The sequence below is a fragment of the Ambystoma mexicanum genome, chromosome 1q (genome assembly GCF_040938575.1).
Source record: "Ambystoma mexicanum isolate Mex_15411 chromosome 1q, UKY_AmexF1_1, whole genome shotgun sequence".
NCBI lineage: Eukaryota > Metazoa > Chordata > Amphibia > Caudata > Ambystomatidae > Ambystoma > Ambystoma mexicanum.
The window spans coordinates 225,411,190-225,425,087 of NC_090922.1; the positions used below are offsets into that span (position 1 = coordinate 225,411,190).

Below are 13,898 nucleotides of genomic sequence, written 5' to 3' on the forward strand. Positions count from 1 at the left end.
TGAGGAGTTGGAGGTTCCCGTACTCTATGACCTCAGGAGCCAGGCTGATAAGTTGAGAGTTTGAGGGCATGATGTAGTGTCTCCCCCATGGTCTTGCGACAGCATGTTGTACTTGCTGCATGGCAGTTTCCTGAGAAGGGATACTGACATTGCCATGAGATGGGAGAACCAAGGTTGGCGGGCCCAGATCGGGGCCAGCAGAATCATCCCGACTGGCTCTTGGGGCATCTTGTGCACTATCCCGTTGAGGAGGGGGAATCAGGGGAAAAGCATAGACACATTTCCCTGACCATGTTATCTATAGAGCGTTCCCCTTGGAGCGGTTTGGACGGTACCCGGAGGTGTAATCTTGGCATTGTGCGTTCTCCAGAGATGTGAACATGTCGATCTCTCGGAAGCCCCAGTCTGCAAAGACGGCGAGTACAATGTCTTTGTGTATTTGCCACTCGCGCTCTACAGGTGGGGGTGTGGGGGGGGGTGGGGAGTCTCTGCTGACTACATCTGCCAAAAGATGGCGTTCCCCTGGAACATCTTGTGTTTGAGAGCCTATTTCCTCCTTATGTTCTGGGACAGTTTCGACAGCCATAGAGAGTGAGTGCCCCCATGTTTGTTTAAGTAATACATGTCCGTAGTACTGTCCGTGAGGACTAGAACTGCCTGCCCCTGAAGGTGTGTTTGGAAGGCCTCCAGGGCCTTGAATACTGCTACCAGTTCCAACAAGCTTATGTGTTTGGATGCTACCACTGGGAAACAACACACCGTGCGCCGTCTGATGAAAGAGGTGGGGGGGGGGGGTTCCCCCACACCCCTACCCACCCTCTGCGTCAGAGATGCATTTGTGATGAGAGTGGTGAAGGTTTTCCCTTGACCAATACTGCAGAGAGAGAGAGAACGAGGGCTGCCGAGACAACCACTAGATCGTCCCATAGTCCGATGGCCCGACACCATTGGCTCGAGAGCCACTTTGCATGGGTTGCATGCGCAGACGTGCGTATGGATCTAGGTAGATGTAGGAGGCCATCATTCCTAACAGTCGCATGGCTTTGCATACGCTCTTGACTGGCTACATAGCGAGGGATCTGGAACAGCATGTTTTGAACCCTCTCGGAGGGAAAGGCGAGGGCGTCTTTGGTCCAAATTAGAGCGCCCAGAAACTGACTTGGCTGGGGCCTAGGCTGGACAATTTCTCGTTGATCCGAGAACCCGAGGCTGAAGAAGAGATCGAACGTCTTCTGGGTATGTGTTAGGCATGTTCCGTACAAATCCCCCGTTATTAGTCAGTCGTCGAGGTAGGGATAGATTGGGATGGACTGCCTGCGCAGGTGAGCAGCTACTACCGCCAATACCTTTGTGAGCACCCGTGGAGCTGAGGCAATGCCGAAGGGAAGAACCTTGAACTGATAGGGGGTGTCCTCTATCATGACCCTTAGGTAGTTTCTGTGCGCTAGCAACATTGAAATATGAAAGTATGCATCTTTCATATCCAATGTGGCCATGATTACCTCCTGCAGTGTTGTCATTCTGAATATTTACAGTTTGACATACTTGTTCGCTAGGCGCAAGTCTAATACAGGGCGCATGGTGAGATCCTTTTTGGGTACAAGGAAGTACACCAAATAAATACCCTTGTTTACCTGGTGAATGGGGATGAATTCTACGGTGTCCTGTGTGCTGGTGATAGGTGTTTGCTCTTTGGTGGGTTGTATTGAGGTGGCCGGTGGAGCTCTATGCAGTAAACGTGGGTGACGGTCTTTAACACCCACTGGTCTGATGTGATCCCCTCCCATGCGTGGATGAATGACAAGCGTCCCCCGACCGGGGAGGCATGGAAGGGGACCCGTACCAGTAGGTCACTTTGTGGAGGAGGCCGGCAGGCCTCCCTGGACATCGCTATACCTAGTGAGGAGAGTTGTATTGTTAGCTATTCTGGTAGAATAGACTGCAGAAGCAGTAATACGCTTCCCTAAGACATAACGTTTTTAGCAATCTTTATCCGGGGGAGCTTCTGCTGTGGATAGTGGAAGCCCTGCCCTCTTTCTGTTGGTTCTAACAACCAGGGAGTCCAGTGTTGCATGAGCTTGTATATACATAGGGTCAGATGGAGCGGGCAGAACAATTTCTCAACCCAGGGTTGGCTGCCCTTGTGAGGGAGGGTGACAAAGAAGGAGCTAGGTGTTTGAGTAGCAGAATAGCCTGACTAGTGGGAGGCTTTTCCTTGAGAATATTTTCAACAAAGTCGCCATCAGGGGGGCGTCTCCTGTGTAGCAAGCTCAAAATGATCTGTGGCTCTTTTTAGGATGGCACTAAATAGCATTTGATCATCCACAGGCGAAGATGCAGAGGGGTCTGGAGGTGGAAAGCGTTGTTCAGAAGGGGGACATTTTCCAGACAAAGCCTTTGAAAGAGGCTGGGGGGCTTCTGAATACTCCTCTCGATGACAGGGCATGGCTCTTTGTTCTCTGGCTGCTGAAGTAATAGCCGTGAGACTCTCGCATATTTTCGCCATCTGAATACTAGGTTTTGATGCGATTGACAACTCTACCAAAGCCTTGGGTGCTTGCGTGCCCTTGCACGGCGTGTCGGCTACCGTGTGTTTTTTGGGTGGGGAGGGGAGGCGCCCTTGTGAGCGAAAGCCCATGCCAAGAAGAGGGTTTCGTGGAGGGCGCCAAACCGCAAGGTTCGGAAGACACTGAAGTTTGATGGGCCTGTAGGCGTTAGACATTTCTTCGATGCGTCCGTCGAGGAGGCTTTAGGGGTTGTGTTTTTGGGCTTAGGTGGTGCGTGTGTGCCATTGTCGGCTGGGATGTGAACTCCCCATAACAGTACCAGTGGCCGGTCTGTCGGGCCGGGCATCTGGGAACCAGAGGGTTCTGCCGAAAGGTCTATGGCTTCCAGGTCGGAGCCATGGCTGCCGCTGGAATCCTCATCATCCGAATCCACAGCACCAACGGGAGGAATAACTTTCAGCCTGCATTGAGTAGGCCGCCAACCGTTTTGTCCGCCTGTCCTTTAATGTCTTGGGACTGAAGAGTTTGCAGGACTTACAAGAACGCTTGTCGTGGTCACGAGTTAGGCACCTATTGCAATGGTGATGGGTGTCCTTCCACTGGAATTTGCTGTTACACGACAGACAACATTTAAAGGGTGTCCTCTCCATAGCAGAGGTAGACAGCAGCCAGACCAAATAGGGAAAGAGAAGGGAAAAGGAAATGCATTCTTGAAAAGAAGAAACCAGGGCCCCACGCACTCTACTGTAAGGGCCTGGCCGGAAGGCAGAAGCCACGCGGTCGACAGACGATCAGTACACCAGTCGCCAAGTAATAGTGGTTATCTTCGGCGGCAGAAAGTCCAAGATGCAGTCGTCAAAAAGAGGTAGTCAAGATATTAAGACGACTGTAGGTCGTGGGACAAAGTAACAATATTGAGCAATATAAACTCCTGGGAGCTCCGCATAGGGCGACTGTTAGGGGAAAATACTCAGAAATTTGCTAATTTACCTTCTACCCTAGAGAACCCCGCAGCTCTTTTGCTGGGCTTTAGGACTTTTAATTTCAATCCTGGAGAGAGCAAGACCTTTTGCCCACTCTCTCATGTATTTTTCTTTAATTTGAACACGGTTTCTTTTGGTTTTGGAGTCTGACAAACTCCATAGGCATCATCTTTTTACATTGTGACACACAGCATCTTCAGTGCAGTGGCACAGGGAAGTCTTTCAGATTTCCCAAAGGTTTAAATACCTTCTTTTGGTTAAACTACAGTTTCCAAGAGCAGTGAAGATAAGTGAAATTGACTTTGCTTACATTTGTAACTTTCTAGACCCAGCACACACTATCTTACTATAGGGTGCTGAAGGGGTTACTTAGTATCCCCCCCCTTGTCTAGTTTCTCATGCAACATTTTTATGTTACCCTTTCTACAATTAATGGCTGCTGGCAATGGTTTACTTTTGTCATTATGCCCGCTCCCGGGGAGCCGGTTCAAGCCCTGCGTCCCCGAAAGCGGACATCCAGTCCCCAAGGAAGGACACAGCAACCCCATATAGGGGCCCTTTGGACAGTGTCCTGGCGCCTATGGCGCCAGGCTCATAAAAGACATCAGTCCTGGCGCCATAGGCGCCAGGCTCATTATGGGAGTGCTTGGGTGCACTTACCTGATGCACTTACCTGATGCAGACCATGCTGCAGGATCCCGGCCTCCTTGAGGCCTGAAAGGAACTACTTTACCTGTGGGACTAATTTACCATCCGGGCGTGGTCAGGGAAGGATACATACCTGGAACTTCTTCCAAGGCTATTTAAACCCCACCCGAATAGCCACACGTGCTTCACGTTGTTCTGCATCTAGCAGCTGGACGCTCACCGTGTCTGCTCCTGCATCCTGACTTCTGCCACGCCTGCCAGAATCCTGGATCACCTGCAAAGGAAGAGAAGAAAAGAAGGAAAAGTCCTTACCTGCTAAATCTGCATCCCGGAGACATCTCGCCGACAATCCTGAAAAGGAAAACTTATTTAAAAGCTCATCACGTCGATCGCTGCAGCGCCGCATTCCACTCACCTTTACAGGGCGCCTCCATGTTCAGCAGCGATCATCCGGATTCGCAGTCATGCTGCAGCGCCTAGGGAGAAAAAGACCAGAACAAAAAGGTGAGAGAGAGAAGGGAATAAGGAAAGCTAAATCTCCATGTAAATACTTACCTGTTGATTCATTCCCTCTTCATTTCGGGTCCGCGCCGCATCCTGGCATTTCCGGACCCCGGCCCCTAAGGGGAAAAAAGAGACATCAGCGTTAATGAGCGAATGAAAAGACATTACCAAAAAACGCTCATTAAAGACTTACCTGATTTCTACAAGGATTTCACCTCTCATCTCGGGTTGGTGCCTGTTCCCCGGCATTCCGTACCCCGGCCCCTATGGGGGAAAAAGACACTAGCATTAGTACTTTAATGCATGGACACAAGGGGAACCTCTTATCAAAAAACTTACCTGGAAGCCAAGCAAGTTTGGTTCTCACCAATCCGAAAATCCAGTGAAGTAACTGGATACCAACGCGCCCCTGCATCAGAAGCCGGATGGAGAGCTCATCCTTCCAGACCCTAAGGTGAGATGCTACGAGGAATCACAGAAGGGTTTCGAGGAGGGTGAGAGGGGAAAGTGGGAGGCCCATTGCATTACCCCGCAGACAGTTAATCCCCTATTTTCGCCTACAGAAGGATACTTCTGCGAGCCAGACAAGCCAGATTTGGGGGCCCGGTCCAGTCCGTCTTCCGAACCCTGCGCATAACCTTAGAAGAGGTCACATCAGCGCGAACCAGGCCAGCGCCTCCGTGGGAGTCAGGTGAGCGCAACAACTTTATCCTACCATTGTGTGTTCCTACCGAGGGCTGCAGTTGCAGCTGCAGTAAAGCACCCATGGGTGCCCACTTTGTCAAAATGGCCCTGGTCGTCTTTTTTCACCATTTCTTGTTGGAAAGGTCCTTCTTGAGATTTACTCTGCGCGCCAACCCTTTGTTGGTTTTGTCTTTGGTGGGTTTCACTGCTGAAGCCCGCCTCTGGCTCCAGCTTGTCTGGCAGGGCAGAAAGTGAGGGAGGTGCCCGAAACTCCCTGTGCTTAATCCCCTTGGTGACAGGGATGTACCCAAAGGTTATTGGCTGGCTGTCCTTGGAGGACAGCCACCCTGCTGTGTGAGTGACAGCTAGGTTGTGATGGGAGACATCCTGCATAAAAGGCGAGATCTTTGGCTCGGAAGGCAGAGCCGACCACTGGACAAAGGAATACGAAGAAGAACTTGGAAGAGACGCTTGCTGCAACTCCTGGAACGTTGGTTTGCCCGGTGAAGCCCTGCTGCAGTGCTGAAGCTCTGAATTCGCCTCGACTAGAGAAGCCCTGCAAAGGATGACTTCTCCCCATGGATTGGTGGGACCAAATCGACCCCAAGACTAACTCATCTGTACATCTTCTTTGAGCTTGCTGTACTTCCATTGCTGATGCAGGAACCGATTGCCAGGGAGAGGAACACCAGAATCAAATGACTCATCTTTAAAGCGGACCCGAGCTCCAGGAAGATCCTCCGGACTCCCATGAAGCAGGACTGACCAAGCCTGAGCAACCTCAACAGAGTGCTGGACCCCAGACGCGAGGAAAGCCCATACAGTATCCGAGAACCACAGTGGTGCTATTTGCAAGAAGCTGAAACCGCAAAGAGCCACTGATATGAAGTTTGTCCATTACTGCCGCCAACCTTCAAACCTTAGCGCAGGAGTCCCAAGATGTCCTCTCTCTTGTCCCCACGACTGAGGCCCAGGAACATCTGGATCTGCCATACTACAACTGGAACAGAAGCCAACTGGAACAGAAGCCAGCTGGAACCAATTTCGTCAGACCTAAGGTACTGTAAACTAAGAGGTACTTCCCTCTTAATGTGTAGCCTTGTTAGCTCTCAGTTGAGACTTGTCTTGGTTGCTATTGCAGAGTTGCTTGCAGCTTTGCCCCTCAAAGGTCTCCCAGCTTGTCGCCCAACAGTAATTCCATTTTCTACAAAGATTGCTAAAACATTGTACAAGACTTTTTACTTACCTTCAAGAAGTGTTTCAGCTCCCCTAGACTTTGCTCAAGTGACATTGGCAGTCCTGGCTCCCTGAAGGACACTCCCAACCTCTGACATTGTGCTTTAACTATCCTTCAACAAAGGTCACACATTCTATAACTTCTGTAGCTGGGAAAGGGTTAATTTACTTTGCATTGGGGGGGGGGGGGTTCAAAAGTACTTCCCTGCTTAAGAATATCTGTTAACCATTGTTTTATTCCCGAACCTTTTTCCCTTTGACATCAAACTCGGTATTGCTCTAAATGCGACAGTGATATATTAATGTCCACAGGGTCCTAGTTATTTAAGTCACCTCAAGGTATAGGAAGTGCCTGTGTGCCATCCCAAAAGGGTATCTACTGATTTAGTGAAACAGAGCATGTGTATTTTGAAGAACATTTAAGTGTTACATATATTGGTAGTAAAATACTCCCACTTCCAAATCTGATCTGGAGCACAGTCTCTGATCCGAAGCCGTTGCTTGTGTCCCTTTATGGAGTCCTTCAACAGGGTCTCCAACATTGGTTAAGCCTTTTTGCATTTTTTTCCTAGAAACTAGAAAGTATCCACAGGAACCTTTGACTTCTGCTGCTTTTCAAGACTTAAGCCTCTCCAAACTGCTTTTTAGCTAGAGTTGCACTTTAAAAGACTTCTAGAACCTTAAGCTATGCTAGTATAACACTAACCAACAATTGTCCTTTCTAAAAATCACTATTTTATATGTCTTTGCTAACTTAATACAATTACTGTATTACTTTGTGGGTGCATGTTAACGATAATACGGTAGACCCGTCAAACTCCTATAACAATTGTAAGCATTCAGCAACTACCAACTAAGAAGTGGCCTTTTAAAAGTATACCTGTGTGTTTTGGTTTATAAGTATTTAACAGTGACTCCTGTGTAAATATAATAAATCTATATTTTAATATAATTGTATGTGTATGTTTCTTTGATGTGCATTACTAACTAGGTTCAGTGCACTTACCTACAAGCTCACAGCTTCCTCTTATGATAAGCCAGGCTGCTCTGCCACTCTACCAATGTTTTTGAGTAGTACAAACTGTTACTAAGAGTTGGGGAATCTACAAACCACTGGTATAGCTTACTAAAGTCTTACCTCCAAGTGGGACTTCAGGAAAACTCTCCTAACAGAAAGCAATGTGGTGAAGGAAAGAGCACCACAAAGTGAAGTGTATGAAAGAGCACATTCTGGCAAAGTCCAAAGACCGGCAAATAGGAAACCATATTGTTGCACAGTTAAAAGGCTGGCAAGGAGAAAGCCAAGTGAACGGAACCAGAACACAGGTGCAGGTACAGAAGAACCTCGTGGGCAAGAAAGCCTAGGGTTACCGATTACGCGACCTGTAATGGGTGTACACTGTGGTCCAACAACTGCGCCTAGACTGGGGATACCCCATCTGTGAAAGCCAAAGAAATATACAGAGAGCAAACCCAAGCATATAAAGGGATTGCTGAAGTGAAGCAGAAGAAAGCAATCTGTATGAACTGTCAATAAACAAGAAGGAGTGTAAAGTTGACCTGGAACTGATTTTGAATATTGAGCAACTGAGACTAAGTACAAGTTGGCAAGCTGAACAGGTTGAAGTCTTGGGGGAAGGGAAACCCGAGACCTTGTAAGTTTGGTGAGACCTTAGGAGAAGAGAATCCTGAGGCCATTGTGGAACAGCGTTGTCTTCTTTGGGGGAAAAGGAACCCTGAGATCAGTTTTCTCTTTGGAACCTTATTGTCTTTTTGGGGAAGGGAACCCCAAGATTTCGTTTGAACAGGGTTGTGGGAAAAGTAAACCCGAGACCTTGTGGAACAGTCTTGAATTTGGGGAAGGGGAGCTGGAAAGTAAGCCAGGAGCTGGAAGAAGCTCAGAACTTTATTTGTAACACTGTTTCTTTTGTTGCCGACATCCTTACACATTGTTTAGCTTTAGATGCGAGGGCAAGCACAGGTTGTGGACAGAGACAGACTTAAGTTGAACTTACTGACTCGGACTATCCTTTGTTTCCTTAGGTAGGGAAATCTCCACCTTACCATGGGGCAAGTTAAGCCTTAATCCACAGTGACATTTAAGTTAATAAACCATTTTTGTTTGAACTCTGAATCTGTTTGTGTCTTGCTTCATGATGACACAAAGCAATGACTTTACATACTATTGCTTTCATCACTGATGTGCTAAGCCAAATGAAGAATACACTCACAAACACCCAGTGAAATCAAGATGTTAATCGACCATCAACAAAACATATGTAAACGTTTTAAACAATATTGACATGTCTAATACATTGACAGAAAGAAATCCTGTCTTTATTATATTACCTGTTCATCATCTATCTCAGAGCCCTCACTTATCAGTGTGAAAGTGGAATCTTTTCCATCCACCTGTTCTGCCTCCTCCTTCTTGTCTTCAGGTTGCTTATCTTTAACCTCATTTTCATCCATATCGACCTAAGGGGGAACCAACAGGGAAACCATCATAAAGCAAGAGCAAAAAGGATAAATAGAAATTCACCCTAAATTTCTGCCATTCATAATATAGATCTTTGAATCCTGACTAAGTACCTGGAGATGGCACACATCATTTGATATTGAAATAACAGCAGTGATGGGAGATGTCCAATTGAATAATTATTTCTTTGTTGATCACCCAAACGCATCATGCCTGATTCACAAACATTTATCATTTATTGTTCATTTGTTAATTTGTGCTGCCTGTTATAGGTTCTAGGAATATGTTCATCCTAGCTTTTTGAAGTAAAACACTGAAGCTACCCCTACTAGCATGCGTCTCCCACCAATATCCAGAGTGTTTTGAATTGCTACCGCTATTACGGTCATCTCGCAGACATTGATGCAGTGTTTGCTCTTGTGTCCAGATTGTGAGAAACCTGGGGGTATTCTCCCATGCAGACCCCGGGAATCCTCTATTCAGGGGGCCTGGGGAAGGCACTCGCTTTTGAATTCCAACCCTGGGGGTGGACAAGCGAGGGAGGAGTCCCCTGGGTAGGGGAGGCCAGGGTTTCCCTCAGGTGAATACCCTAGGAGAGACGCAGTATTCTAACAGGACAGTGGTGGAGGAAGAAGCACCAGATGCTTTCTTGGGATAGCTGGATTCCCATGACCAAAAACCAGGTAGCGAAATCCCTAAATCTCATTCCATCTGTCAAGATCACGGAACGAGAAGAGAGAGAGAGAGAGATGATTACCCAAGAGGGATAAAGACACAAGTAACATAAGATCAGAGTACTAAAAATAAGATCTATTCATCTGCTCCAAATCATAGTTAACACTATAGGTCCTTTTTCGTACCAGCCACCAAGGGGCGAAAAGGCTTGTCTAGTGGGAGATTGGCAATATGGTTAGGCTCCGGCATGGGAGGGAAAGTGGTAGAACACCTCGGTACATCTACAGCTCCTAACAATGCAGATGGAAGGCGGTAGCCATGCGCAGTCTGAGAGCTGGGGTGAGTGTTAGGGAGAATTCTCAAGAATGTGCTAATTTCCATTACCTTTTGAGACCTCCAGCAACTTTGCTGGATTTCTAGGATTTAAATTATTACCTGGAAAGAGTGTGTGCCTTTTTCCCCCACTCTTATGTATTTGTGTGCGTTTTACTGGTGTGTTCTTTGGATATGGGGTTTTTAAACCCCATAGGCATCTTTTTCTTGTGTGTCACACAGCACCTTTAGTGCAGTGGTACAGGGGTGTCTTTCAGACTCCCCAAGGTTTAAATACCGTCTCTGGGACCGACTACTGTCTCCCAGAGCATGTAAAGTTAAACTGACTTTACTAGTCCTTTTAAATGTACAGACCCAGCACACACTATCTTCCTATAGACTGCTGGAGGGGTTGCCTAGCATCCTGTGTCTCAAAACACTCATGTAACAGTCAAATGTTAACGTTTCCTACTTGAAATGGCTTGTGACCGCGAAATCAAAAATCATGTCAGCCATGTTTTTCAATATGGTGCCCAAGACCCATCTGTAAAAACAGACTCCGGTCAACTTTCTTCGCCATTTCTTTTAGAAAAAGGTCCTTCTTGTGTAACTCTGCGCGCCAAACCAGGTTTGGTCCCTTTGTTCGTTGGCATTTGTGGGCTTCAGTGCTGAAGCCCTCCTCTGGTGCCTGAGTGTCTGGGGTGGACAGGATGTGAGGTAGGTGCCCGAAACTCCCTGTGCTTAGTCTCCAAGGAGACCTGTATGCACTCTGGCGTGATTGGCCGGCTGGCTGTCCGGCAAGGACAGCCACCCTGCTGTTTGAGTGACAGCCAGGCTGGAATTAATGGGGGAAACTGTTTAAAAGCAGGTTTCTGGGACCTGCAAAGCAGAGTCGACCACTGAAACGAAAGAACCGAAGACCAGCTGAAGGAACACGACTGCTGCACTCCTGGTCCACCGGTGAAACCCTGCTGCAGGTCCGAATTGCCTGAAACTCCATCGACAGAGAAGCCCTTCAAGGTTAACTTCTTCCCTCGAGTTTGGTGGGAACAACCAACTCGCAAGCCACCTGGACACCGTCCCCCATCCTGGTCGAATTTTCTTCAGAGCGCTGTTGAAAACCGGATAGGCAGTGGGAAGGAAACCAGTTTGTGGACTTTATAATAATAATTTGGCATTTATATAGCGCTATTAACCCTGGGATATCTGAGCGCTGCTTATTATTTATGACCCACGGTGTGTGGTGCTCATTTATCGAGCTCGGAAGGATGAAAGGCTGAGTTTGGCCCTGCCGGGATTCAAACCTGCGTTAGCAAGCTCTGCACGGATGTCAAAGCGAGCGCTTTACTCTCTGTGCCACTTGACCGGCTGTTAAAATCGACGTTTTTGCCAAGCTTGTGGCCTCTTTCCTGCGCAGTGCAGGAACCTCCCGACGTCCTCCTTGTCACCACGGCTGAAGCTCAGGAACAGCGATATCTGCAGGAACTGCCAGGAACAACTGCCTCGGCTACAGCTTTTCATCAATTAAAAAGGTACGGTGTAAGTGCAGTGCGGAACTCCGTTCGGCCGCAGTGAAAGTTTGTGAAACTTTCGCAACTCTGAAGGTTTGTCCTTCCCTAAACCAACATCTAACTTTTCGTCTGACCAAATCCTTCTAAAAACCGGGGCAAAGACTTAACCATTTACTACCAGAACTGTGCTATCCTATACAAGACTCTGAACCATTGAGTTTGGCCCAGGCCTATTGAATTGAATTGCTGGTTGTAGTGAACTGAAACTATTTGCCCTACCTCTGCAAAGTATTTGTACTTTAATTCTTTTAACCTTGTCTTTTTACCTCTTTTTAAAGTAACTGAAGTGCCCTTTTGGTCCCACTTCAGGGGAGCTGAACTTGTTTAGAAACGTACTGGTTGTGTATTGTAGTATATTAGATTGTGATATTGAGCTGCTCTTACTAGTGGAATGGTTTCCAAATGACTGTGTAAATAAATATATATTCTTTTACCAAGAAACCTTGAGTAAGTGTTCGTTTGAACCACTGTGATTGCTAGTCCTTTGTGTAACCTATTGTACTGCTCACTTTACTCTTGAGATAAGTCTGGCTGCTCATATTTTTAGGCCCCAGGAAAGCCTATGGGACATGACCCTGGTCACTCTACTTGAGAACAAATCTCTTTGTCTTATTAGAGCAAAGTAAACAATATTTCTACATTTTCAATTAGAAATTTCAGAAAAAAGAAAATACACAATATATATCTTTTTTTTACTAAAAGTTAGTTGTATTCTTAATTCATACAGTTTTTTCAAAGAAAACTTGAATTACACCATTCATTCAAAAAAATATTTTTTACTTTTTCTTTCTACAAAAGAACAAGCCAGATAGTCCTAATACAAAAATAATGACTTTCAAAAAACATCTCAAATATTTCTGTGTTAATGTCAACTCAACCAAAAAATATAAGTATTAAAACACAATCACAAGCTCTTGATTCACTACGCGTTTCGGGGTTATCCTGACCCCTTCTTCAGGTGATGATGTAGATTGCGTTCTTATTTTAATTTCCTACAACAAATTTCAAAGACTTTTTTTTATTTTTTATTTTATTTTAAATACTAAGATTTGTCTCTACGCTCAGCCACTGCTACCACAATACTGTGTAGTACAGGCGTGTACCAAAGGTGAAATTGTACTGACACTTGTAGTCTTAATTGTGTGTAGTTTTCCCAAAGGGTACTGCATGTGATTCTGCCTAACAGTGACGGAGACTGCTGAAGACACTGGCATGATCCGGCGGACCAGAGGTGATGTAGCGGTTCCTTGGAGCAGACTTCCATGCTACGACGACACCGGAGTGGGGATCAGAACTCCCGTTTACCCACAAACGAATACTTGCATGAATTTAACCGCTTCACTGGGCGGTTGTGAACTGATGGCTTGTGAGCAATGGGAAGCTGAGGTGATTTTTTACACACGGCTACCACGGAACCGCAACAATCCGGGGGAGAATGGAGGCACTGCAGTGAGATTGCTCTAGGCCTGGAGGTGGACAAACGTGGAAGAGCGCGTTGAAGGAGCAGAAGGGAGCTGCTTGGTTTGCTCCGATACTGCCGGATCCCGGGGGTAAACACTTGCACCGGTGACCACGGCTGGGAGTGAACTGCTCCAGCGCTTACACAACACAGAGCCGGCATTGCATTGGAGGCACAACGCTGGCGATGTCGTTTTAGCGCAGTGCTGGTTTACAGATCCTCCAGAGCGCCTGGGGACCAATTCAGTTGGTGACGGTGTGCTATATAAGTACCTTAACATAACATAACCCTAGCCCCAACCCTAGGCTCTAACCCTAGCCCTTGGCTCTAACACTACCCATCGAAATTAACCATCGAAAATTCTTCAATGAATATGCTTTTCGATGGAAAGGCAATTCAATTAATAATTTTCGATGGAAAAGTATTTGATGGAAAGACCAGATACCCTACTGAGTGCACTGGAACTGGAGTTGAGACAAGTACGCAGGAGGGCTACGCCAGAGGGGCTGGATCTGAATCAAAGGGTGCTGGTTGTTGACTGCTCCGGCTTTGAACGACATGTCCCCCTCCAAAGGCAAGAGTAACTCACGATCATGGACAACACTAGCTAGGCCCGCGACTTACGGCAGAGTAAAGCAATGGCGCAGTCGGAGACAGAGGCACTGGAACTGGGCAAGCAGGAGGATCTGGGGTTGGCAGGGATAGCAGCGCTGAGGTCCTCTCTAGAAACATGGATAGAGGAGGTTAAGGTGGACGTGCAGCTGCACCGACAGGATGTATCCAACCTGTCGGAGAGGGTGACATCGGCTGAATCAGAACTGAAGGAAACCCGGAAATCTA

At 47.0% G+C, this 13,898-nt stretch overlaps 2 protein-coding genes across 3 annotated transcripts in view; one reads left to right on the forward strand and one right to left on the reverse strand.

The window, feature by feature from the left end:
* The window catches only part of LOC138526876 (uncharacterized), a 1,504,711-nt gene that overhangs the window by 1,339,940 nt on the left and 150,873 nt on the right, over nucleotides 1-13,898 (reverse strand). For both annotated transcript variants that reach the window (XM_069637661.1, XM_069637652.1), the window contains exon 4: nucleotides 8,912-9,040. In XM_069637661.1, coding sequence (XP_069493762.1) covers nucleotides 8,912-9,040 — 129 coding nt within the window. The remainder of the gene's footprint in view (nucleotides 1-8,911; nucleotides 9,041-13,898) is intronic.
* The window catches only part of LOC138526886 (uncharacterized protein ZSWIM9-like), a 1,119,771-nt gene that overhangs the window by 510,557 nt on the left and 595,316 nt on the right, over nucleotides 1-13,898 (forward strand). The gene's annotated exons all lie outside the window — the stretch shown is intronic.